Source organism: Pristiophorus japonicus, chromosome 17 (genome assembly GCF_044704955.1).
Source record: "Pristiophorus japonicus isolate sPriJap1 chromosome 17, sPriJap1.hap1, whole genome shotgun sequence".
NCBI classification, from domain to species: Eukaryota; Metazoa; Chordata; class Chondrichthyes; family Pristiophoridae; genus Pristiophorus; species Pristiophorus japonicus.
The window spans coordinates 48,884,491-48,910,650 of NC_091993.1; the positions used below are offsets into that span (position 1 = coordinate 48,884,491).

The window sequence follows — 26,160 nt, forward strand, 5'->3', positions numbered from 1 at the left end:
AGCCAAGGTCCGCACAAGTGCCACCCAAAGGGCCGCCGATGGCGGCCGAGAGACCGGGCGGTACTTTGCCAGGAAGATTCCTCTAAAAAAGGCGGCAGTACCGCCTAGCGACAAAATAACGGTTTACACTGGGTGGCAGTGGGCGGGAGCTCCCAATCTCGGCGGCAAATGCTATCCGCGCCCATGTGCTGCCCAGGATTGAGTCGGCCCCGGGGAGGGAGAGGGAGGGATGACCTAAAAATAATTTTAAAAAAACACTGAAACACCTTCAGGGGATCCCATACAGATAAATCGCTGGAAACATTTTTTTTCAGGTGTTTATTAACCTTTTTTGGCAGGTCTTCGTACTTACTGTTGGGGTTAGACCTGCCTCCACGTAGCGGTCCTTCCCCCTGCTGCCGCTGACTCCCGCCGACTCCCGCCCGCACCAATCTACCAGCTTGGTGGGCGGGCGGCTGTCAGAGGCCATCACCATGTGGTTCCTGCCGGTATTCTCCTCCCACCGGCTGCAGACCCGGAGGAATCTGTCACCGAGGGGAGAGCGGAGAAAAAATTCGACGGTAGTGGGCGGCAGTGGGCGGTAAGGCCACCAATTTAGGCCCCCAAAGGTTTAGATAGAGTGGATACAGAGAGAGTATTTCCACTTGTGGGGAGGAGCATAACTAGAGGCCATCGATATAAGATAGTCACCAAGAAATCTAATGGGGAATTCAGATGAAAATTCTTTACCCAAAGAGTGGTGAGAATGTGGAACTCGCTGCCACAGGAAGTGGTTGAGGCGAATAGTATCGATGCATTTAAGGGGAGGCTGGACAAGCATATGAGGGAGAAGGGAATAGAGGGTTATGGTGATAGATTTAGATGAGGAAAGATGGAAGGAGTGAAGCATAGTTGCCAGCATGAACTGGTTGGGCCGAATGGCCTGTTTCTGTGCTGTATATCCTGTGGAATCGTGTGTCTTCCTTTTTCCTGAACCGAGGATTCTCCTCTACAGTGGTAGAGAGGGCCCTCAACCCTGTCCGTCCCATTTCCTGCACCTTCCCTCCTCTCCCAGAACCACGACAAGGTTTCTCTTGTCCTCACCTTTCTCCCCACCAGCCTCCACATTCAACGGATCATCCTCCGCCATTTCCGCCACCTCCAGCATGATCCCACCACCAATCACATCTTCCCCTCCCCTCCGCTCTTAGCATTCCGAAGGGACTGCTCCCTCCCTGACACCTTGATCCATTCCGCAGTCACCCCCAGCACCCCGTCCCCTTCTCACGGCACCTTCCCGTACAAGCGCAGAATATGCAATCCCTGCCCTTTTACCTCCTCCCTTCCCACTGTCCAGAGCCCCAAACACTCCTTCCAGGTGCAACAGCGATTTATTTGTACTTCTTGCAATTTACTGTACTGGTTTTTGCCTCTCCCAGGAGATCACACGGCTCCAGTTGGGATGGAGTGTAGAATGTCTCAGTGTAAGGGGTGTCGCAGTTGTGTGGGGCGGACTGGTCTTTGCCTTTCCACCATTGTTCATTATTCATAGGTTTATATGTAACCTTTAGGGCTGCTGACCGAGGGCCTTGCGGCTCTTTGTTGGCCGGTGCGGACACAATGGGCCGAAATGGCCTCCTTCTCCGCTGTAAATGTCTATATTCTTATTGTATTTGGTGCTCACAATGTGGTCTCTTCTACATTGGAGAGTCTAAACGCAGATTGCTGACTTCTTTGTGGAACACCTCTGTTCAGTCCGCAAATGTAACCCCGAGCTTCCGGTCGCCTGTCACTTTAATTCTCTGCTCCCCCCCCGACCTCTCTGTCCTCGCCCTCCTGCACTATTCCAATGAAGCTCTGTGTAAACTCGAGGAACAGCACCTCTTTTGATTAGACAAATTACAGCCTTCTGGCCTCAACATCGAGTTCAACAAATTCAGAGCATAACCTCTGCCCCTATCTTTTACACAGCAGCTGGTGATGTTTCTGCATTCCTACTTATACCTCTTCTAGACTCATCCTTTGTTTCTTTACTGGTCCCACTACCATCTGCTTTTGCTTTGTACTATCATATCTTTTGTCTCAGACCAGTTAGCCTAACATCTGTGGTTGGGAAAATGTTGGAGTCCATTATTAAAGAAGCAGTAGCAGGACATTTGGAAAAGCATAATTCGGTCAGACAGAGATTTATGAAGGGGAAATCATGTTTGACAAATTTGCTGGAATTCTTTGAGAATGTAATGAACAGGGTGGATAAAGGGGAACCACTGGATGTGGTGTATTTGGACTTCCAGAAGGCATTTGACAAGGTGCCACATAAAAGGTTACTGCACAAGATAAAAGTTCACGGGGTTGGGGGTAATATATTAACATGGATAGAGGATTGCCTAACTAACAGAAAACAGAGTCGGGATAAATGGTTCATTCTCGGGTCGGCAATCAGTAACCAGTAGGGTGCCACAGGGATCAGTGCTGGGACCCCAATTATTTACAATCAATATTAACGACTTGGAAGAAGGGACCGAGTGTAACGTAGCCAAGTTTGCTGACGATACAAAGATGGGAGGAAAAGCAATGTGTGAGGAGGACACAAAAAATCTGCAAAAGGACATAGACAGGCTAAGTGAGTCAGCAAAAATTTGGCAGATGGAGTATAATGTTGGAAAGTGTGAGGTCATGCACTTTGGCAGAAAAAAATCAAAGAGCAATTTATTATTTAAATGGAGAAAAGTGCAAAGTGCTGCAGTACAGTGGGACCTGGGGGTACTTGTGCATGAAACACAAAAGGATAGTATGCAGGTACAGCAAGTGATCAGGAAGGCCAATGGAATCTTGGCCTTTATTGCAAAGGGGATGGAATATAAAAGCAGGGAAGTCTTGCTACAGTTATACAGGGTGTTGGTGAGGCCACACCTGGAATACTGCGTGCAGTTTTGGTTTCCATTTTTACAAAAGAATATACTTGCTTTGGAGGCAGTTCAGAGAAGGTTCACCAGGTTGATTCCGGAGATGAGGGGGTTGACTTATGAGGAAAGGTTGAGTAGGTTAGGCCTCTACTTATTGGAATTCAGAAGAATGAGAGGTGATCTTATCGAAATGTATAAGATTTTGAGGGGGCTTGACAAGGTGGATGCAGAGAAGATGTTTCCACTGATGGGGGAGACTAGAACTAGAGGGCATAATCTTAAAACAGAGATGAGGAGGAATTTCTTCTGTCAGAGGGTTGTAAATGTGTGGAATTCACTGCCTCAGAGAGCTGTGGAAGCTGGAACATTTTATAAATTTAAGACAGAAATAGGCAGCTTCTTCAAAGATAAGGGGTTATGGTGCGCGGGCAGGGAAGTGGAGCTGGGTCCATGATCAGATCAGCCATGATCGTATTAAATGGCGGAGCAGGCTCGAGGGGCTGTATGGCCTACTCCTGTTCCTATTTCTTATGTTCTTATGTCTCTTAATCACTTCTGCTTCACCCCCCTCCCGCGATCACAGACCATCCCTTTTGTTCTTTCCCCCTCCCCCTTTCCCTGGCCCTACACTTGCTTAAAAACCTGTTACATCTCTAACTTCCCTATTCTGATGAAAGGTGAAATGTGATCTCCGTTTGACAGATGCTGCCTGTCCTACTGAGTGTCTCCAGTCTTTTCTGTTTACATTTCAGATTTCCAGCATGCGCAGTCTTTTGCTTTTGTATTAAAATCTGGGGCTGAATTGTTCTGCGATGATCTTTTCTCGAATCAGTCGGATCGCATCATGCTGCACCATGTGGTGCCATTTGAGGGAGTGCCACGTTGCCACTTTGCTGTGATTATTAATGAAGTGCGAGGGAGCCGCGGGGAGGGGGCACTATAGGGGGTGATGGTTTATCACATCGCTTTCAGAACTGCTTGTTCTTCATTTGTTCAAAAATAGACTTCTGAAATTTCTAATAAACACAACCTGCGTTTTTAACTCAGTTGGTGGGGAAATTATTTTGTAATAATTTGTCCTCTGTTTGAGTAAGTTACGAAATGTGCTGCAGCTGATGGTTGCGAAACGTTAAGACGTTGTTCCACTGTAACCTTCGCTCAGGTTCTTGTAATTTTGAAAACAACAAAAAATAAATGCTCAATATTTGATATATTACAAATTTGGGAGGCTGAAATTGCCTGTTTTTTAAAGGCCGGTTACCGTGGTAACCGGGCGGAAAGGAATTACCGCCTGGTGGGGTCGGCTGCAGCGATCACCACATCGCCCTCCTCTTCTGAGGGGATGCAACAGATTCCCCCCCCCCCCACTCCTCCACCCCCCCTCCCCGCTCCTCCACCCCCCCTCCCCGCTCCTCCACCCTTCGCTCGGCTCGTCCTCCCCGCCCCCCTCCACCACCCTCTGCCCTGCTCCTCCACACCCCCCACACCCCCACCCCGCTCCTCCGCCCTCTGCCCCGCCCCTCCGCCCCCCCCCACTCCTCCACCCCGCTCCTCCGCCCTCTGCCCCGCTCCTCCGCCCCCCCACCCCCACTCCTTCATTCCCCCCCCTCTGCCCCGCTCCTCCGCCCCCCCACCCCCGCTCCTTCGTTCCCCCCCCTCTGCCCCGCCCCTCCGCCCCCCCCCACTCCTCCACCCTGCTCCTCCGCCCTCTGCCCCGCTCCTCCGCCCCCCCACCCCCACTCCTTCATTCCCCCCCCTCTGCCCCGCCCCTCCGCCCCCCCCTCCTCCGCCCTCTGCCCCGCTCCTCCGCCCCCCCACCCCCGCTCCTTCGTTCACCCCCACCCCTTCGTTCCCCCCCCCTCCACCCCGCTCCTCCGCCCTCTGCCCCTCTCCTCCGCCCCCCCACCCCCGCTCCTTCGTTCCCCCCCCTCTGCCCCGCCCCTCCGCCCCCCCCCACTCCTCCACCCTGCTCCTCCGCCCTCTGTCCCGCTCCTCCTCCCCCCACCCCCGCTCCTTCGTCCCCCCCCCTCTGCCCTGCTCCTCCACCCCCCCCCACTCCTCCACCCCGCTCCTCCGCCCTCTGTCCCGCTCCTCCTCCCCCCCACCCCTGCTCCTTCGTTCCCCCGCCCTCTGCCCTGCTCCTCCACCCCCCCCCCACTCCTCCACCCCGCTCCTCCGCCCTCTGTCCCGCTCCTCCTCCCCCCCACCCCTGCTCCTTCGTTCCCCCGCCCTCTGCCCTGCTCCTCCACCGCCCCCCACTCCTCCACTCTGCTCCTCCGCCCTCTGCCCCGCTCCTCCGACCGCCTCCTCCGCCCTCTGCCCCTCTCCTCCGCCCCCCCACCCCCGCTCCTTCGTTCACCCCCACCCCTTCGTTCCCCCCCCCTCCACCCCGCTCCTCCGCCCTCTGCCCCACTCCTCCGCCCTCCGCCCCCCTTTGACCCGCTCCTCCATCCCCTCCGCCCCACTTGTCCTCTCTCCCACCACCCCCCCCCACTCCTCCGCCGCGCACTCTCCCCCCGCCCCCGCTCCTCTGCCCCACTCTTCCCCTCCTCCACCCTGCTCTGCCCTCCGCCCCGCTCCTCCACTCCTCCGCCCTGCTCCTCCCTCTGCCCCAATTGTCCGCATGCCGTTAAAGGCGACATCACTGTGCATAGCGCCTGGTCACCGCCCCGGAAGAGGATTTTCCCCCAAATCATCTAAGCAATGCTTGTCACTGCCAACGGCAGCTTTTCCTGTTGCTGTCAAATCGGCAAGCTGTGGATGCGACTGTTGTTGTCGGCGAAACGTTTCTGAGGAGTTTAGGGCTTGTACTTTTGGCTACTCAAGCCAGCTTCACTGATTATTGGCCCTCGGTGCACACTGCCTGCCATCCTGCCCCTTGCTTAAATCGTGACCATTAGCAGAGTCGGCCACTGCTTGCCACTGGGGGGTTCTGTGCTGGCAGTTGGCCATCTCCTCCACATTCTGTATCGCAGGATGCTTCGGAGAAGACACGGCGCCGGCAATTCCAGATGCAGAGGCTTCGGAAGAGGGAGAGAGATATGTTCCCACAGGGAGATGGAGATGCCCATCGAGAGGGTGGCGGAGATAGGCGTGGAGGAGGCCGCGACCAAGGGCATGCAGTGAGGAGAAGGAGCAGGAACACGGACCTACACAGCCAAGGCAGAGAGAAACGGACATGGAGAGGAGAATCAGGCAGATGGGCAACAGAAGGAGCATCCGGAGGTTCACGACCAGGATACACAGGGCGATGAGGAAGTGGCTGGACCAAGACACAGACACAGACAGGCTGGCGGAATGCACGATGCTGCAAGGGTCTTGCGACAGCAGTTTCTGTACATGGACCTGACTGATGAGTAGAGTCTGCAGAGACTGTGATTCCGGAAAGAGGTGGTGACGGAGCTATATCTCCTGCAGCCAGACCTGGAGCCTCAAACAAGGGTGGGGACGACCCTGTCATTGGCATCCAACGTCACCATTGCCCTGAATTTCTACGCCGCTGCACCTTTCCAAGGGGCCACAGCAGACATCTGCAACGTCCCAGTTTGCCACCGTGCATTGCTCCATCCGTCAGGTCACAGACACACTGTACAAGAGGAGTAGGGACTACCTGTCATTTCCAATGGCCAGAGAGAAGGAGATGGAGCAGTCAACTGGCTTCTTCAGGATAGTGGGCTTTCCCAGGGTTCAGGGCGCCATAGACTGCACCCACCTCACACAATCCAGAGACCCTCCGAAAGTGAAAGGGAGACCACTCCCTCGGTGTGCAGTTGGTGCACCATATCGTGGCCGCTGATGCCCGGTATTCTGGCAGCAGCCACGCTGCCTTCATTCTGCGCCAGCTCGCTTTCAGGCGCCAAATGCAGCTCGCGCTGGCTCCTCGAAGACAAGGGCTATCCATTTTGCACTTGGCTCCTGACTCCCCTCCGCAACCCCGCCACTCCTGCCCAGCAATCAAACCCCGCCACTCCTGCCCAGCAACCCAACCCTGCCACACCTGCCCTGCAACCCCGCAACTCCTGCCCAGCAACCCCGCCACTCCTGCCCAGCAACCAAACCCCGCCGCTCCTGCCCAGCAACCACACAATGACAATCGTGCTGCCACCAGGAGCATCATTGAGCAGAGGGTGAGTAGAGGTAGAGTAGGCCATCGGAGGGAGCAGTGTGCAACGGCCCAACCCGGAAATCGGCGCAGTCCCAGTCTGCAAGACCATCAGCAGGCCAGGGCCATTTGAGGGAGCAACGCATGCTGCTGCAGGAAGGCAATGGCTGCGAAGCCAGGTCGCTGATTGGAGCGTGGGCAGATTCAACAGGAGCGGCGAGGTCAGGGCGATGGAGCGTCAAGAGTTTGTAGAGGGAAGTGATCGGGGCCCAGGAGAGGTGTGAGTTTGGGGCCCAGAAGTGCCAAGGGCCCAGGGGCAGCACAGGCCAGCCCACACTGCGATATCTGTGCGCACTAGATCCATGCAGCAGAGCTGGTCTCCAGTCGTCTTGGTTAACCCTTGCCACTGGACTCCTAGCTCTGTCGAGCCCGTGTGGTGGCTGGTGTGCAACGGTCACCCCACGTTAAAAAAATCCAAGCACAGGCATCTTCCACCCTTCAGGATGTAGTTCGGGATCTGTAATATTAGGTCCTTCATTGAAACACCTGTGAACTCATCCCTTTTTGGCGTGGAAGCAAGTCATCCTCGATACGAGGGACCGCCTAGGATGATGATATTGAGCAGACCGTCGGAATCCCGAAACACTGCTTGCGCTGCCCTGACTGCTCGGGAGGTGTCCCGCAGGCCTCGCCTGGCCGGTGTCGGTACCCGTCGCCTTCTGCTGCATGTTTCAGACCCTGGCAATCGTGAGGGCACAGCCATTGGCTGACGCAGCCGTCGCACCTGAGGAGGAGGAGAAGCCGGAGGAGGTTCCGGTGCCACGCGGGAGGCGGCCTCGCCATCCAGATCCTGCAAGGGCGGTCCGGGACCGTCTCATTGATGCTCGTTTCCAATACGTTGATCGCCACTTCCAGCTCCCGCTGTGCACCCCCATGCCCACACCAATCAGCCCTTCCACACAGCATTCCCCACACTGAGCTCGCACACAGCAACACATATTCACGTTTCCAATCAACATTTATGGAACAAAAGCGTGCATCAGCAACATAAATGTTTTCACTCACCCTTGTGCATTTCCTTACAGCCCCTTTTTACACTAATCTACTCGAGACCCACGCCGCAGTGTCTCCCCTGTGGCTGCAGCATGGCTGCTGGAAGGCTGCTCTGTCTCGCGCCCAGACACTACAGATGACCTTCTCGGTCGCCCTCGACCAGTTCTGGCCGGGGAAGGGCCGACTGCAGACTGGGTCCCTCAGGCTGGGCACCAGCAGTCTGGAATGGCTGGTTGCAATGACGGAGTGGCAGGGCTGGGATCAGGAACATTGTCATCCTGAGAGAGGACAGCAGGTTCCTGCTCCAGTGACCCAGTGCCCACTCCCCCGGGGCAGCACCTCAGCATGCCCACCAATCTGCTGCAGGACAGATTGCTGGGCTGCTGCGACACCGTGAGATCTCCGGTGGACTGTGGTGGACCCAGTGACGATGGCGGCAGTCTGAGCTCGCGTGACTGACTGCATGACAGCAGTAGGATGCTATGCGACATCTTGCAGACGTTGGGTCACTCCCGCCTGTGCTGCAATGGCAGCCGCCACATCGCCCACAACACGCAGCGAGATCTAGATCTGCACGCTCACTCTGCACACTGACAATGATGGGCTCCATGGTGTGCTCAGGGCTGTGTACAATGCAGGAGGCCGACTCCTCCACGCTCCTCAATACTTGCGGCACCCCTTGCCATTGCCCCTAGCATATCTGAGTGCATGGCCAGAACCCTTTGTGTGAGCACCTCCCCATCGAGGTGCTCATCTGAGTCCTGGGCAGCAGAACTCGCCCTCCGGGGAGCTGGCCCCTGAGCTTCCTTTTCCCCTTGACCGTGCTGCAGCCCACTAGACCCCGGTGCCTCGCCCAGTGCTGACCTCTCTCAGCTAAGCTGTAACTTGCTGGTACTTATTAAATTAATAAATTAAAACATAAAATAATTAAACAAAACTAAAATATAGATTGAATCAAAAATGTAACTAATTAATTCATAAAACAAGGTTCGAGAGGGCTGGGCAGGTGGTGTGCTGTAACTGCAGCATGTGGGAGTTGGTGGAGAGCATTGCGAGCCCGAGCGACCACATCCGCAGTAAGTGTCTGCAGCTCGAGGAACTTCGGCTCAGAGTTGTTGAGCTGGAGTACGTGGCCCAGACATTGCGATGATCAAGGAGGGGGAGAGTTACCTGACACTTTGCTCCAGGAGGCAGTCACACCCTTAAGGTTCAATAGTATTTTAGAGTTAGTCAATGGTCGGGGACAGGAGGGTGTGACTGTGAGTCAGGAAGGTATGGGGACCCATGATGTAGTGATGGAGGAGCCTCAGCCCTTGACCCTGTCCAACTGCTCCGAGGCACTTGATGCCTGAACGGATGAGGAAAAGGACTGCCGGGAGGGTGGGCAAACTGACCACGACACTGTGGGATAGGGGGCCATCCAAGTGGGGGGAGAAGGAAGGAATGTGGTAGAGGTAGGGGGCAGTATAGTCAGGGGCATAGATACTGTTCTCTGCAGCCACGACAGGGAGCTCCAGAAGCTGGAGAAGAACTTGGAGAGGGAGGGAGAGGATCCATTTGTTGTGGTCCATGTAGGAACCAATAACAAAGGTAGAACTAGGAATGAGGTTCTGCTGAGGAAGTTTGAGGAGCGAGGATCTAAATTAATGAGCAGAATCACAAGGGTAATAATCTCAGGATTACTATCTGGGTCAAGCAGATCAGAGAGTGAAATGCGTGGCTCAAAGAGTGGTGTGAGAGGAAGGGGTTTCAATTCATGGGGCACTGTCACCGGTACTGGGGAAAGAGGGAGCTGTTCCGTCGGGATGGGCTCCATTTAAACCGGACTGGGACCAGCGTCCTGGCAAATCGAATAACTCTGGCTGTAGACAGGGCTTTAAACTAAAAAATGGGGGGAGGGATCAGGCGGGGGAAAATTTAGATATCTAAAGAGAAAGGTCAACGCAATGCAGCAGTGTAGCAATTTGGGTAAAGATAAGCAGAGTGTGACGGGAAGGGACAGAGAGTTTAACGGTAGCAGTGCAGCAGAGAATAAAATCAAAGCAGGGAATAATGGTTAAAAAAAAATTAAATTAAAGGCTCTTTATCAGAATGCGTGGAGCATTCGTAACAAGATAGACGAAGAAATGGCACAAATGGGTTTGATCTAATAGCCATTACAGGGTCATGGTTGCAAGGTGACCAAGGTTAGGAACTTGACATTTCGAAAAGACAGGCAGAATGGTAAAGGGGAGGGTTGGGGGAGGGTGGTAGCACTGATAATAAAGGATGGCATAAGGACAGTAGAGAGAAAGGATCACAGCTCGGAGGATCAGGAATTAGAATCAGTATGGGTGGAGACAAGGGATAACAAGGGGCAGAAAACACTGGTGGGAGTAGTATATAGGCCCCCTAACAGTAGCTATACCATTGGACAGAATATTAATCAAGAAATAGGAGGAGCTTGTAACAAAGTAATGCAATAATTGTGGAGGACGTTAATCTTCATACAGACTGGACAATTTAAATTGCCAAAGATAGTCTGGAGGACGAGTTCATGGAATGCATTCAGGACAGTTTCATAGAACAATACATTTTGGAACTAACCAGGGAATGGGTTAGATTAGATCTTGTATTGTGTAATGAGACAGGGTTAATTAGCAATCTCATAGTAAAGGATCCTGTGGGGCAGAGTGATCATAATATGATAGAATTTCACATTACGTTTCTGAGTGACTTGCCTAAGTCCGAAACTAGAGTCATAAACTTAAATAAAGCCAATTACATAGGTATGAAGGGAGAGTTGGCTAAGGTAGATTGGAAAAATAGATTAAAAGGTATGGCAGTAGATAAGTGGTGGTTAGCATTTAAAGAAATATTGCATAATTCTCAACAAAAATACATTCCGTTGAGAAACAAAACCTACACAGGAAAAGTGATCCATATGTGGCTAACTAAAGAAGTTAAGGATAGCATTAGATTAAAAGAAGAAGCTTATAATGTTGTGAGGAATAATAGTAAGCCTGAGGATTAGGAGAGCTTTAGGAACCAGCAATGGATGACCAAAAAATTTGATAAAAAGGGAAAAAATAGACTGAGAGAAAACCAGCAAGAAATATAAAAACAGATTGTCAGAACTTCTACAAGTATGTAAACAGGAAGAGGGTAGCAAAAGTAAACATTAGTCTCTTAGAGGCTGAGGCAGGAGAAATTACTATGGGGGATAAGGAAATGGCAGAAACGTTAAACAAATATTTAGTATGTGTCTTCACAGTAGAAGATGCAAAAAGCAAACCTAAAATGGTGGGGACCCAAGAATCGAGTGAGGGTGATAAACTTAATGTAATTCATATAAGTAGAGGAAAAGTACGAGAGAAACTAGTAAGAACGGCTAAAAGCCGACAAATCCCCTGGACCTGACGGCCTACATCCTCGTGTTCTAAAAGAGGTGGCTGCAGAGATAGTGGGTGTATTGGTTTTGAGCTTGCAAAATGCCCTAGATTCTAGAACGGTCCCAGCGGATTGGAAGGTCACAAATGTTACACCGCTATTCAAGAAAGGAGGGAGAGAGGAAACCGGGAACTACAGGTTCGTTAGCCTGACATCAGTCGTCGGGAAAATGCTCGAATCCATTGTGATTTTCCACACTTAGAAAATCATAACATATTTAGGCAGAGTCAACATGGCTTTAAGAAAGGGATAACATGTACTCCCAATATCTGAGCTGGTGGATGCGAGTGAGAGAAGCAGTGACACAGTGCTTGCGTCTGGTTCTTCCTCGCCCTCCTCCTCCTGCAGCATCTTCTCGTTTTGCCTCGCTGGGCGCTGGGCCTTCTCACTGGGGCTCTGGGCCTCGCTGGGCTCTGGGCCTCACTAGGCACAGGGCGTCACTGGGGCTCTGGGCCTCGCTGGGCTCTGGGCCTCACTGGGGCTCTGGGGCTCTGGGCCTCTGGGCCTCGCTGGGCTCTGGGCGTCGCTGGGCTCTGGGCGTCACTGGGCGCAGGGCCTCGTTGGGCTCTGGGGCTAGCTGGGCTCTGGGGCTCTGGGCCTCGCTGGGCTCTGGGCGTCGCTGGGCTCTGGACCTCGCTGGGCTCTGGGCCTTGCTGGGCTCTGGGGCTCTGGACCTCGCTGGGCGTTAGGCCTCGATGGGCTCTGGGGCTCCGGACCTCGCTGGGCTCTGGGCCTCACTGGGCTCTGGGGCTCTGGACCTTGCTGGGTGCTGCGCCTCGCTGGGCTCTGGGCCTCGCTGGGCTCTGGGTCTCGCTGGGTGCTGGGCCTTGCTGGGTGCTGGGCCTTGCTGGGCTCTGGGCTCTGGCACAGGCTTGTCCACGTCCGGGCATTGTCTGGAAGCATAGATGTTAGAAAAGTCGAGTAAAGGTGAGGGAAGGGGGTTAGCCGTGCAGGATCAAAGGTGCACGTATTGTTGAGCAGCAATAGCGGGCAAGAAGAAGGGCGTGACTTACCGACGCGGCCTCCAGCGCGACCCACAGTCGCGATGGCCACTGGCCAGCAAACCTGTGGCCCCACAAGCCGCCGGACCCTTCCCTCCACATCACTGAGCTGCCGCAGTTGCGCCTCTCTATCTCCGCTTCTCTGCAGCCCATGACGGTTATGTGCCTTCTTGGCCTACAAAGCAAAGAAAGGCCGGTGAGCAGCAGTGCTGGTCGGGATGTGGAAGGCATGGATGTGCAGCTTAAGGAGCTATATTTCTAAGCAACAAATGAAAGGATGCAGCAAGTGTGAGTGGGCACAGGTGGAACAGGCTCGAACCCTCGCTGAAGTGGCGGTTTGCTGAGTGCACTCAGAGATGGGTCTGTAACGGTTGGGGAAGGGGCCAGAGGCTCAGAGGCTGCTGTAGTTGGGACAGCATGTACTTACTGTCACCCCTCGAGTGATGTCGCTGATCCTCTTTCGGCACCGAGTTGCTGTGCAGTCCACTATTGAGGAGCCTGATACCTCGACAGCCACCTCTGCCCAAACTTCGCAGGAAGACCCAGCGAGAAGGCCTCCCAGACGTTGAAAATAGGAGGCGCCTCCACAGCTGGCCCATTTGGGCCTCTGCAAATCTGCTTGTCCTTGTGCTGCCTCCTGGAGCTCGCATTGATGCTCGAAACACCCGCCGGATGATCCAATAGAACTGATGACAATGACCATGACCTATCCTCAACGACATGCCCTTTCAGAAGGCCAGGGACCTCGTTATGACTGAATGAGAATCAGGTGAAATTGGGAGCTCAGTCGTTCCCCCCGCCATTGCAACGCTCCGCGGAGGCCATATCCATCCCCAGCACCGCCCGCTCCGTTTTTTGGGACAATCATAGAATCATAGAAATTTACAGCACGGAAGGAGGCCATTTTGGCCCATCGTGTCCGCGCCGACCGACCAACAGCTATCCAGCCTAATCCCACTTTCCAGCTCTCAGTCCGTAGCCCTGTAGGTTATAGCACTTCAAGTGCACATCCAAGTACTTTTTAAATGTGGTGAGGGTTACTGCCTCTACCACCCTTTCAGGCAGTGAGTTCCAGACCCCCACCACCCTCTGGGTGAAAAACATTCCCCTGAAATCCCCTTTAAACCTCCCCCCAATTACTTTAATTCCATGCCCACTGGTTGTTGACCCCTCTGCTAAGGGAAATAGACCCTTCCTATCCACTCTATCTAGGCCCCTCATAATTTTATACACCTCAATAATATCTCTCCTCAGCCTCCTCTGTTCCAAAGAAAACAAGCCCAGCCTATCCAATCTTTCCTTATAGCTAAAATTCTCCAGTCCAGGCAACATCCTCGTAAATCTCCTCTGTGCCCTCTCTAGTGCAATCACATCTTTCCTGTAATACATTGACCAGAACTGCACGCAGTACTCCAGCTGTGGCCTACTGGAAACAGCCTTCCAGTCACAAAGTCCCGAATATTGCTCCATTCTCCTTCCATCTCTACTGGGACTAAATCTTCAGTTAATTCAAATTATCTGCCCCAGATGCAGCAGAGGGCAATTTCGGCCCCTTTGAGTCTACCCTGAATATTCCAAGGGTTCTGCATTGCCAACTCTCCTGTAAGCGAACATTATGTCCCTTACAATCCGGAATCTATCTCTACTGCCCAATATCTAGTTGTACGAAAGCGTGACTCCTTGCTGTAATTTCTCATGTGCGCTTCACCAATCTTCCGAAAGGTGGACTGATGAACAGTTGGAGAGGGTGCAGAGGAGGTTTACTAGAATGGTTCCAGGGATAAGGGACTTCAGTTATGTAGAGAGACTGGAGATGTTATGAATGTTCTCCTCAGAGCAGAGAAGAATAAGGGGAGATTTAATAGAGGTGTTCAAACTCCTGAAGGATTTTGATAGAGTACATGAGGATAATCTATTTCCATTGGCAGGGGGTTGGGAACCAGAGGATACAGGTTTAAGGAGATTGGCAAAAGTACCAGAGGGAGATGAGATTTATTTTATGCAGCGAGTTGTTGTGATCGGGTGCGCGCTGCCTGAAAGGGAGCAGATTCAATAGTAACTTTCAAACAGGGAATCGGAGATATGCTTGAACAGGAAATATTTCCAGAGCAATGGGGGAGTGGGACGAATGGGATCGCTCTTTCAAAGAGCTGACACGGGTATAATGGGCCGAATGGCCTTCAGTGAACGAATAATTCTATGATTCTATGAACATTTGCTGTTCTTCCCTCTCTTGTGCCAGTTTCATCCCCTCCCACCTTAACCCCCAGCTCCCTGCTCCCTGGGTACAGTGCCAGTGGGCCTGGTTAGTCCGACACTTTCCCAAGTGCTCCTTCCCGTTGTGTGAGTGTCACAGGCTGGTCACCTATTGGAGCATCACACGTGAGCCTGATCCCATCTTCATCCTAGATCGCCACACATTTTCCATCAGGAAGGGAGCGATCAGGAGCAGACCCTGGCCGAGTATCCTTTGTCTCCCCTTTGCTCACTCGAGGTGCTGCGGCCGATCGTTGTGTCTCTATGCGATGTGCCTGGGATCAGTAAACCAGCCACAGACCAGGGCTGGAAGTTGGAGCTGCTGTGGTCTGTGAGGCCCGGCCGCTCCCTGTGTCAATTAGTCGGGTGATTGAAGTGAGCATTTTGAACAAACGGCTCTGACTGCTCTCTTTTGGCAAAGGCTGAATTGAGCAGGATGGGGCCGACAGACCTGTTCCTGCGCTCGGTGTACTGGATCACGTGGACGCAGTAAGATGAGGAAGATTGATCGCGTGCCCGAAAGGGAAGCTGCCCTTCTCTCGGGACATCCGATACACCCCGGCACGGGAGCGGGAGCGCGGGCAGGGTCGAAAGGGGCTTGTTGTTGTATAAATGTTGCTGTCGTTCCATTTAGTTAGTTCTGTTCGTAAATACATCTGCGACATAACAAAACTTACCCACCCCAGCACTGCTGAACAGGGAACAGTTTACAATACAGCTGAGAATTAAAACAGATTGAACCAAAGAGAGAGAATGTGAAATACAAAACAGGACAAGGACAAGGACAACTTCAAAAGTCCAGAGAGAGACTAAGCTGAAAGAGAACTGAAAAATGACAGATCAGGGAACGGAGACTTACAGGAACACAGAGAATCGGAAAAGGATCACTGCCACAGAGACTGAGGGTGGGGCAGAGAGCGCAGGGGAAATAAGCAGTGAATCCGTGCATTGACATGACTGCAACTTCCACACACTGCCCATACACTGCCCACACACTGCCCACACACTGCCCACACACGGCCCATACACGGCCCACACACTGCCCATACACGGCCCACAAACTGCCATACACACTACCCACACACGGCCCACACACTGCCCATACACACTGCCCATACACGGCCCACACACTGCCCATACACACTGCCCACACACATGGCCCATACACTGCCCACACACTGCCCACACACTGCCCATACACTGCCCACACACTGCCCACACACTGCCCACACACGGCCCACACACTGCCCACATACTGCCCACACACTGGAGATCATCAGTTCGGCATTAACCTGATCAGTGGGTGACTGTCAATTTATTTTATTGCACATTTTTAGCTGTTGAGCAAAATGTTGGCCGTGGCTCAATGGGCAGCACCCTCGCCTCGGAGTCAGCAGGTCGTGGGTTCACGTCCCACTCCAGGGACTGGAGCACAAAATCTATGCTGACACTCCCAGTGCAGTGCTGAGGGAGTGCTGTACTGTCGGAGGGACAGTACTGAGGGAGTGCTGCACTGTCGGAAGAACAGTACTGAGGGAGTTCCGCACTGTCAGAGGGACAGTACTGAGGGAGTGCTGCACTGTCGCAGGAACAGTACTGAGGGAGCGCCGCACTGTTGGAGGGGCAGTACGGAGGGAGTGCTGCACTGTTAGGGCAGTACTGAGGGAGTGCCGCACTGTCGGAGGGATGTTACTGAGGGAGCGCCGCACTGTCAGAGGGGCAGTACTGAGAGAGCGTCACACTGTCGGAGGGGTAGTACTGAGGGAGTGCCGCACTGTCGGAGGGGCAGTATTGAGGGAGCGCTGCACTGTCGGAAGGGCAATACTGAGGGAGCGGTACACTGTTGGAGGGGCAGTATTGAGGGAGTGCTGCACTGTCAGAGGAACAGTACTGAGGGAGTGCCGCACTGTCGGGGGGCAGTACTGAGGGAGTGCTGCACTGTCGGAGGTGCCGTCTTTAGGATATGACATTAAATCGAGGTCCCGTCTGCTCTCTCAGGCGGACGGAAAAGATCCCACGGCATTATTTTGAAGAAGAGCAGGGGAGTTCTCCCCTGTGTCCAGGTCAATGTTTATCCATTAACCAACACCTGAAACAGATTATCTGGCCATTGCTGTTTGTGGGAGCTTGCTGTGCACAATTTGGTTGCCGCATTTCGTAAATTACAACAGTGACTACACTCCAAAAGTACATCATTGGCTGTGAAGTGCTTTGGGATGTCCTGACGATGTGAAAAGTGCAGTGGTAATGCAAGTCTTTTTTCTGCTACTGTGTGGTAATAACCAGAGGGCATGGTTTTAAAATCATCAGCAAACCATCCCGAGGGAGGATGAGGAGAAATGTTCTCACTCAGAGCGTTATCGGGGTCGGGAACGCTCGGCCTGAGAAATGTTCTCACTCAGAGTTATCGGGATCGGGAACGCTCGGCCTGAGAAATGTTCTCACTCAGAGCGTTATCGGGATCGGGAACGCTCAGCCTGAGAAGGTGCTGGAAGCTGATTCCATAAATAACTTTAAACGGGAGTGGGACGGGTGCTGGGCGATGTGGGACTGACAGGGTTACTGACACAAAGCGGGCTGTGGGACTGAGCACGGTGGGACTATCGCACAGTCTCTGTGCTGTAAGTGTTTGTGGTTCTGTGAATATTGACCTCCCTTACAGATACCAAGGAGTTACTTCAATCTGCTGAATGCCGTCCTGAAGGAACAACAGAGAAGAAGTGACAACAATGAGGTCCAATACTTAACAGACACACAGCTGGAAGAGATCGTGCAACAGACTCCCGATAATGACATCAAGGACTTCGAAGATTTACAGACCGGTAATTCATGTCGATATTTTGAGTCAAAACCCCACACCTCATTTTGACACTTCCCTCACCTTCGTTGGTATTGTTTCTATCTGTCCCTTTTTCGATATTTGCCCAACAGAAAACGTTAAATTGAATCAATTGTCTTCACGTTGGAAGTCGGTGTTTCACAAAGCAATATGGTAAAAGGCCAGAGGGTGAGATAATGTTAATGTTTCTCTCTTTGTTTGGCAGCCCTTGACTTCCTTATTGAGACAGGAGCTTTGCTGCATTTCCCAGACACAAGCCACGGCCTGCGTAACCTCTACTTCCTGCACCCAGTGTGGTTGTGTGAATGCTTGGAGAGAATTATCAATGTCAAAGCCTCACGCTCTCTGGCCAAGAATGGGGTGATACAAGTGACGGAGCTGAGGACATTGCTGGTTGGAACCGGCTTCACCGAGCAGACCGAGGAGCAATATTTCCAGTTTTTAGCCAAGTTTGAGATTGCACTTCCAATTGCCAACAACAGGTAAATTGATTTAAGGCTTTAAAATTCTCATCTTTGTGTTCAAATCCCTCCATGGCCTCGCCCCTTCCTATCTCTCGAACCCTTTCCAGCCCTGCAACCCCGCGAGATGTCTGTGCTCCTCCAATTCTGGCCTCTTGAGCATCCCCCAGTTTTAATTTATCAACCATTGGTGACCATGCCTTCAGCTGCCTGGGCCCCAAGCTCTGGAACTCCCTCCCTAAATCACTCCGCCTCTCTACCTCTCTCCTTCTTTAAGGTGCTCCTTAAAACCGACCTCTTTGACCAAGCTTTTGGTCACCTGTCCTAATATCTCTTACTTTGGCTCGGTGTCAAACTTTGCCTGATAACGCTCCTATGAAGCTTTACTATGTTAAAGGCGCTATATAAATGCAAGTTGTTTTCATTTCCTGCTGGTTAATCCACATTAACATTTGAAATGTTGTGCACACACACACAGTGCTAAACAGACGGGGCCTCACTTTAACATCTCATCCAAAAGACGACACCTTCGACAGTGTAGCACTCCCTCAGCACTGCACTGGAGTGTCAGCCTGGATTTATGTGCTCAAGTCTCTGGAGTGGGCCTTGAACCCACGACCTTCTGACTCCGAGACGAGAGTGCTGCCCACTGAGCCACGGCCCATGTGACAAACCTGCCTCCCTTAAGGATTGACTTCTCGATGTCGTCATTCACCCAGTTTTCTGTCTCCATAGAACCACAGACACTTACAGCACAGGAGGCCGTTCGACCCGCAGTGCCTGTGCCGGCTCTGTGATAGACCTGCCGTGCTCAGTCCCACACCCTGCTTTGTGTCGGTAACCCTGTCAGTCCCACATCCCCCAGCACCCGTCCCACTCCCGTCTAAAGTTATTTATGGAATCAGCTTCCAGCACCTTCTCAGGCCGAGTGATCCCGATCCCGATAACGCTCTGCGTGAGAACATTTCTTAGGCTGACGTTCCCGATCCTGATAACTCTGAGTGAGAACGTTTCTCAGGCCGAGCGTTCCCGATCCTGATAACGCTCTTGAGTGAGAACATTTCTCAGGCCGAGCGTTCCCGATCCCAATAACTCTGAGTGAGAACATTTCCCAGGCCGAGCATTCCCGATCCCGATAACGCTTTTGAGTGAGAACATTTCTCAGGCCGAGCGTTCCCGATCCTGATAACGCTCTTGAGTGAGAACATTTCTTAGGCCGACGTTCCCGATCCTGATAACTCTGAGTGAGAACGTTTCTCAGGCCGAGCGTTCCCTACCCCGATCCCGATAACTGTGAGTGAGAACATTTCTCAGGCCGAGCGTTCCCGATCCTGATAACTCTGAGTGAGAATATTTCTCAGGCCGAGCGTTCCCGATCCTGATAACTCTGAGTGAGAATATTTCTCAGGCCGAGCGTTCCCGATCCTGATAACTGTGAGTGAGAACATTTCTCAGGCCGAGCGTTCTCGATCCCGATAATGCTCTGAGTGAGAATATTTCTCAGGCCGAGCGTTCCCGATCCTGATAACTCTGAGTGAGAACATTTCTCAGGCCGAGCGTTCCCGATCCCGATAACGCTCTGAGTGAGAACATTTCTCAGGCCGAGCGTTCCCGATCCCGATAACTCTGAGTGAGAACATTTCTCAGGCCGAGTGTTCCCGATCCCGATCCCGATAACGTTCTGAGTAAGAACATTTCTCAGGCCGAGCGTTCCCGATCCCGATAACTGAGTGAGAACATTTCTCCAACCCCCCTTGGGACCTTTAGCCAATGATTTTGAACCGATGCCCTCTGGTTACTGACCCACTCCCAGAGGGAATAGTTTCTCTCTACTCGACCAAAACTCATCATCTTGAAAACCTCGATTAGGTCGGCCCTTTACTTTCTTTGTTCCGAGGAGAACAGTCCAACCTCTCCTCATAACTGAGGTCCCTCATCCCAGGTAACATCCGGGTAAACCCCCTCTGTACCCTCGCTAAGCCCTTTACATCTTTCCTGAGGTGTGGGGCCCAGTATGGTCCACAATACTCCAGCTGAGGGTTAGCCAGTGATTTATAAAGCTCCAGCATCATCTCTGTGCCTTTATATTCTGTGCCTCTATTTATAAACCCAGGTAACCCGTGTACTATTTAACCATCAACTTGCCCTCCCACCTTTAAGGGTTTGTTTATATGGACACCAAGGTCTCTCTGCTCATCTATACTTTCAAAATCGTGCCATTTATAGTATACTGTATTCCATATTAGTCCTCCCAAAGTGCATCACTGTGAGTCCACGCTTGATGAATGTAAGCTGATTGAGAGCTCCTTGTCCTGTGCCCTCTCTCAAGACGCCGTGTGTGGCTGTCGCCTCTGACCTTGCCCGTTGGTGCCCTCAGTCCAGCCCAGCCACATCCTCACCTTTATCTTCACCCAGAGCCTTGCTCATTCCTCCTGGATTATCTCCTCCTGCTGTTTGAAGTTGGCAAAACGCTCCCCCTAAGCAGGCTCCTCACTGCTCCGCAGTTCTCTCCCCAAACCACCAACCTTTTACCTTCCTTCTCAGAATGTGGAAAGTGTTGTTAGAGCCAGCATTTGTTACCTGTGGCACTGAGAAGAGTATGGGCCCGCTTCTTGCACCACTGCATGTTTGATACAACTGAGTGGCTTACTACAGCATTTCAGGGGGCAGTTACAAGTCAACCACCTTGGTGTGGGATTGGAGTCACATTTAGGCCCAGACTGGGTAAGATCAGCAGGTTTCCTTCCCTAAAGGACATCACAGAACCATAAGAACATAAGAATTAGGAGTAGGCCATTCGGCCCCTCGAGCCTGCTCTGCCATTCAATCTTCAACTACAGCTCCACTTTCCTGTACTGTCCCCATATCCCTCAACACCCTTAATATTCAAATATCTATCAATCTCTGTCTTGAATACACTCAAAGACTGAGCATCCACAGCCCAATGGGGCAGAGAATTCCAAAGATTCACCACCCTCTGAGTGAAGAAGTTTCTCCCCATCTCAGTCCAAAATGGCCGGCCCCTTATCCTGAGACTGTGCCCCCAGTTGGGTTTTTATGATAAACGGACAGCTTCATGGTCACTTTTACTGAAGCCGGGTTTTTATTTCCAGACTTTTGAAACTGAATTCAAATTGTCAAACTGGCATTGTGGGTGTGAAGTCACTCTCTGTATTACTGGCCCAGTAACACAACCACTACACAACCTTAATGCAAACTCTTTTACTGCCTTTGAAAGCTTTAAACACCTATCCCTAAGATCGTCCTTTCCTGCTCGATGCCCACTTGTGACGTTCGCTGAGATGATAAGCACAATGTAAATGTAAGCTGCAGTCCCTGTATACACAGTGAGGGAAGGGATGGGGTTCGGACTGGTCATCTGTACAGGGCACAGAATGTGGGACTGGTCACCTGTACAGGGCGGTGAATGTGGGACTGGTACAGGGCACAGAATGTGGGACTGGTCACCTGTACAGGGCACAGAATGTGGGACTGGTCACCTGTACAGGGCACAGAATGTGGGACTGGTCACCTGTACAGGGCGGTGAATGTGGGACTGGTCACCTGTACAGGGCACAGAATGTGGGACTGGTACAGGGCACAGAATGTGGGACTGGTCACCTGTACAGGGCACAGAATGTGGGACTGGTCACCTGTACAGGGCACAGAATGTGGGACTGGTCACCTGTACAGGGCACAGAATGTGGGACTGGTCACCGGTACAGGGCGGTGAATGTGGGACTGGTCACCGGTACAGGGCGGTGAATGTGGGACTGGTCACCTGTACAGGGCACAGAATGTGGGACTGGTCACCGGTACAGGGCGGTGAATGTGGGACTGGTCACCTGTACAGGGCGGTGAATGTGGGACTGGTCACCTGTACAGGGCGGTGAATGTGGGACTGGTCACCTGTACAGGGCGGTGAATGTGGGACTGGTCACCTGTACAGGGCACAGAATGTGGGACTGGTCACCTGTACAGGGCGGTGAATGTGGGACTGGTCACCTGTACAGGGCGGTGAATGTGGGACTGGTCACCTGTACAGGGCGGTGAATGTGGGACTGGTCACCTGTACAGGGCACAGAATGTGGGACTGGTCACCTGTACAGGGCACAGAATGTGGGACTGGTCACCTGTACAGGGCGGTGAATGTGGGACTGGTCACCGGTACAGGGCGGTGAATGTGATGGATAATATTGCTGACGGAGATGTCTGTGCTTTATCCCCAGTTACCTCCTGCCGCATCTGTTGCCAGCAAAGCCCGGATTCGACGTCAGCACCCTGAGGGGCAAGAGCACCTACACTGTGCAGAGACTGTTCAAAATGAACTTTGTGCCCGTCGGCTTCTGGCAACGGTTTATTGCCCGCATTCTGATCAGCCTGGCAGAGATGGATGCTCAGGTATGACCACACTGCCAGCTCACACAGCTTCCCCTGGCCAGCTGCTGCTCGCGCTTCCAGCCAACAGTGAGTGGGATTGTGCAAACACTCGGGTCTGGGGCCAAGTTCCCTGCCCCTGGGCTCACTTCCGGTTTGTTTAGGAAGGAAATGGTTCTGCAAAGTGTCAAAATCTAGCACTTTAACCCATTGTTAGCTGGTGAATTAGGTTTCATTGTGGAGCTGCGGGGAGGGGGAGTGTGTGGGGGGGTGGGGGAGGTGGAGGGGAGGCGAGGGGGGGTAGGGGGAGTGGGGGAGGGGAGAGAGAGTGGGCGGGGGAGGGGCTGAGAAACCCAGCAAGGCCGAGACGCAGAGATCCTGCCTATCTTACCGCCAGAACCTCATCACCATCCATAGCTCGGCCTCCCGTCATGCCTGGCCGGGGCGGGTGGGGGAGGGTGGGGGGCGAGGGGCGGGGGGCGTGTGTGTGGCGGGGGTGGTGGGAGCCTGGGGTGGGGTGGGGGACGTTCTGCCTATCTCACCTTCTCCCGCCCAGTGCGGGGGGTTATCAGGCTGCTAGCCCTGCCCCGCTCCACAGTCGTGACCTGAGTGTTTGCAGCAGTTGCTGGTTCGAGTTGTGACTTTTGTCTCTGCTCCTTGCACCAGCTCTTTGAGAACGAGAAGAATCCGAAACGTGGCCGAGCCAATCGATCGTCTCTGTACAGCTTCACCCGGTCCCAGCGCCGCAATCGCTGCAGCACCTTCCGTGTCAGGAGAAACCAGACCATTTATTGGCAAGAGGGTTTGCAGGTGAACTACGAGGGGGGCTGCCTGAGGTAATCACCGAGTAATTCCCCTCACACTTGCTGCATGTCCCAGGCCCTGTCCCCGGACACCACCCCCGGGCACTGCCCCCGGACACTGCCCCCGGACACTGCCCCCGGACACTGCCCCAAGGCCCTGTCCCCGGACACTGCCCCCGGACACTGCCCCCGGACACTGCCCCTGTCCCCGGACACCGCCCCCGGACACTGCACCAAGGCCCTGTCCCCGGACACTGCCCCCGGACACTGCCCCCGGACACTGCCCCCGGACACCGCCCTCAGACACTGCCCCAAGGCCCTGTCCCCGGACACTGCCCCCGAACACTGCCCCAAGGCCCTGTCCCCGGACACTGCCCCCGAACACTGCCCCAAGGCCCTGTCCCCGGACACTGCCCCCGAACACTGCCCCTGTCCCCGGACACCGCCCCCGGACACTGCCCCCAGGCCCTGCCCCCGGACACTGCCCCTGCCCCTGGACACTGCCTCCGGACACTGCACCTGCCCCTGGACACTGCACCCGGACAGTGCCCCTGCCTCCGGACACTGAACCCGGACAGTGCCCCTGCCCCCAGACACTGCCCCCGGATACCGCCCCGGACACTGACCCCGGACACCGCCCCTGGACACTGCCCCCGGACACTGCCCCTGCCCCCGGACACTGACCCCGGACACTGCCCCTACCCCCGGACACTGCCCCCGACACTGCCCCCAGACACTGCTCCCGGACACTGCCCCCAGCCACTGCCCCTATCACCGGACACTGCCCCTGCCCCCGGACACTGGCCCCAGACACTGCCCCCGGACACTGCCCCTATCCCCGGACACTGCCCCTGCCCCCGGACACTGCCCCCGGACACTGCCCCCGGACACTGCCCCTGCCCCAGGACACTGCCCCCAGACACTGCCCCTGCCCCCGGACACTGCCCCCAGACACTGCCCCTGACCCCGGACACTGCCCCCGGACACTGCCCCTGTCCCCGGACACCGCCCTCGGACACTGCCCCAAGGCCCTGTCCCCGGACACTGCCCCTGGACACTGCACCTGCCCCCGGACACTGCCCCTGTCCCCGGACACCGCCCCCGGACACTGCCCCAAGGCCCTGTCCCCGGACACTGCCCCCGGACACTGCCCCTGTCCCCGGACACCGCCCCCGGACACTGCCCCAAGGCCCTGTCCCCGGACACTGCCCCCGGACACTGCCCCAAGGCCCTGTCCCCGGACACTGCCCCCGGACACTGCCCCTGCCCCCGGACACTGCCCCCAGACACTGCCCCAAGGCCCTGTCCCCAGACACTGCCCCCGGCCATGGACACTGCCCCCGGACACTGCCCCCGGACACTGCCGCCGCCCCCCCCCACCCCCACCGGACACTGCCCCTGCACCCGGACACTGACCCCGGACACTGCCACTACCCCCGGACACTGCCCCCGGACACTGCCCATGCCCCCGGACACTGCCCCCGACACTGCCCCCGGACACTGCACCTGCCCCCGGACACTGCCCCCAGACACTGCTCCTGGACACTGCCCCATGGCCCTGTCCCCGGACACTGCCCCAAGGCCCTGTCCCCGGACACTGCCCCCGGACACTGCCCCTGCCCCCGGACACTGCCCCCGGACACTGCCCCCGGACACCGCCCCCAGACACTGCCCCCAGGCCCTGTCCCCGGACACCGCCCCCGGCCACGGACACTGCCCCCGAACACTGCCCCTGTCCCCGGACACTGCCCTCGGACACTGCCCCTGTCCCCGGACATCGCCCCCGGACACTGCCCCTGTGCCCGGACACCGCCCCCGGACACTGCACAAGGCCCTGTCCCCGGACACTGCCCCCGGGCACTGCCCCTGCCCCCGGACACCGCCCCCAGACACTGCCCCCAGGCCCTGTCCCGGACACTGCCCCTGTCCCCGGACACTGTCCCCAGTCCCTGTCCCCGGACACTGCCCCCGGACACTGCCCCCGGACAGTGCCCCTTTCCCCGGACACTGCCCCCGGACACTGCCACCGCCCCCGGACACTGACCCCGGTCAGTGCCCCTGCCCCCGGACACTGCCCCTGTCCCCGGACACTGCCCCCGCCCCCGGACACTGCCCCCGGACAGTGCCCCTGCCCCCGGACACTGCCCCCGCCCCCGGACACTGCCCCCGGACAGTGCCCCTGCCCCCGGACACTGCCCCCGCCCCCGGACACTGCCCCCGGACAGTGCCCCTGTCCCCGGACACTGCCCCTGTCCCCGGACACTGTCCCCAGTCCCTGTCCCCGGACACTGCCCCCGGACACTGCCCCTGCCCCCGGACACTGCCCCCGGACACCGCCCCCAGACACTACCCCCAGGCCCTGTCCCCGGACACTGCCCCCGGACAGTGCCCCTGTCCCCGGACACTGCCCCCGGACAGTGCCCCTGCCCCCGGACACTGCCCCTGCCCTCGGACACTGCCCCCAGACACTGCCCCTGCCCCCAGAGACGCTGCCCCCAGGCCCTGTCTCCGGACACCACCCCCGGACACTGCCCGCGGACACTGCCCCTACCCCTGGACACTGCCCCCGGACACTGCACCTGCCCCTGGACACTGCACCCGGACAGTGCCCCTGCCTCCGGACACTGAACCCGGACAGTGCCCCTGCCCCCAGACACTGCCCCCGGACATCGACCCTGGACACTGACCCCGGACACCGCCCCTGGACACTGCCCCCGGATACTGCCCCTGCCCCCGGACACTGACCCCGGACACTGCCCCTACCCCCGGACACTGCCCCCGGACACTGCCCATGCCCCCAGACACTGCCCCCGACACTGCCCCCAGACACTGCTCCCGGACACTGCCCCCAGACACTGCCCCTATCGGTCGACACTGCCCCTGCCCCCGGACACTGCCCCCGGACACTGGCCCCAGACACTGCCCCCGGACACTGCCCCTATCCCCGGACACTG

The 26,160-nt window shown here is 55.2% G+C and overlaps 1 protein-coding gene across 1 annotated transcript in view; it reads left to right on the forward strand.

The window, feature by feature from the left end:
* Positions 1–26,160, forward strand: part of lrrk1 (leucine-rich repeat kinase 1) — a 347,784-nt gene that overhangs the window by 220,168 nt on the left and 101,456 nt on the right. The window contains exons 19-22 of the mRNA XM_070858707.1: positions 17,389–17,548; positions 17,771–18,047; positions 22,256–22,427; positions 23,070–23,239. Coding sequence (XP_070714808.1) covers positions 17,389–17,548; positions 17,771–18,047; positions 22,256–22,427; positions 23,070–23,239 — 779 coding nt within the window. The remainder of the gene's footprint in view (positions 1–17,388; positions 17,549–17,770; positions 18,048–22,255; positions 22,428–23,069; positions 23,240–26,160) is intronic.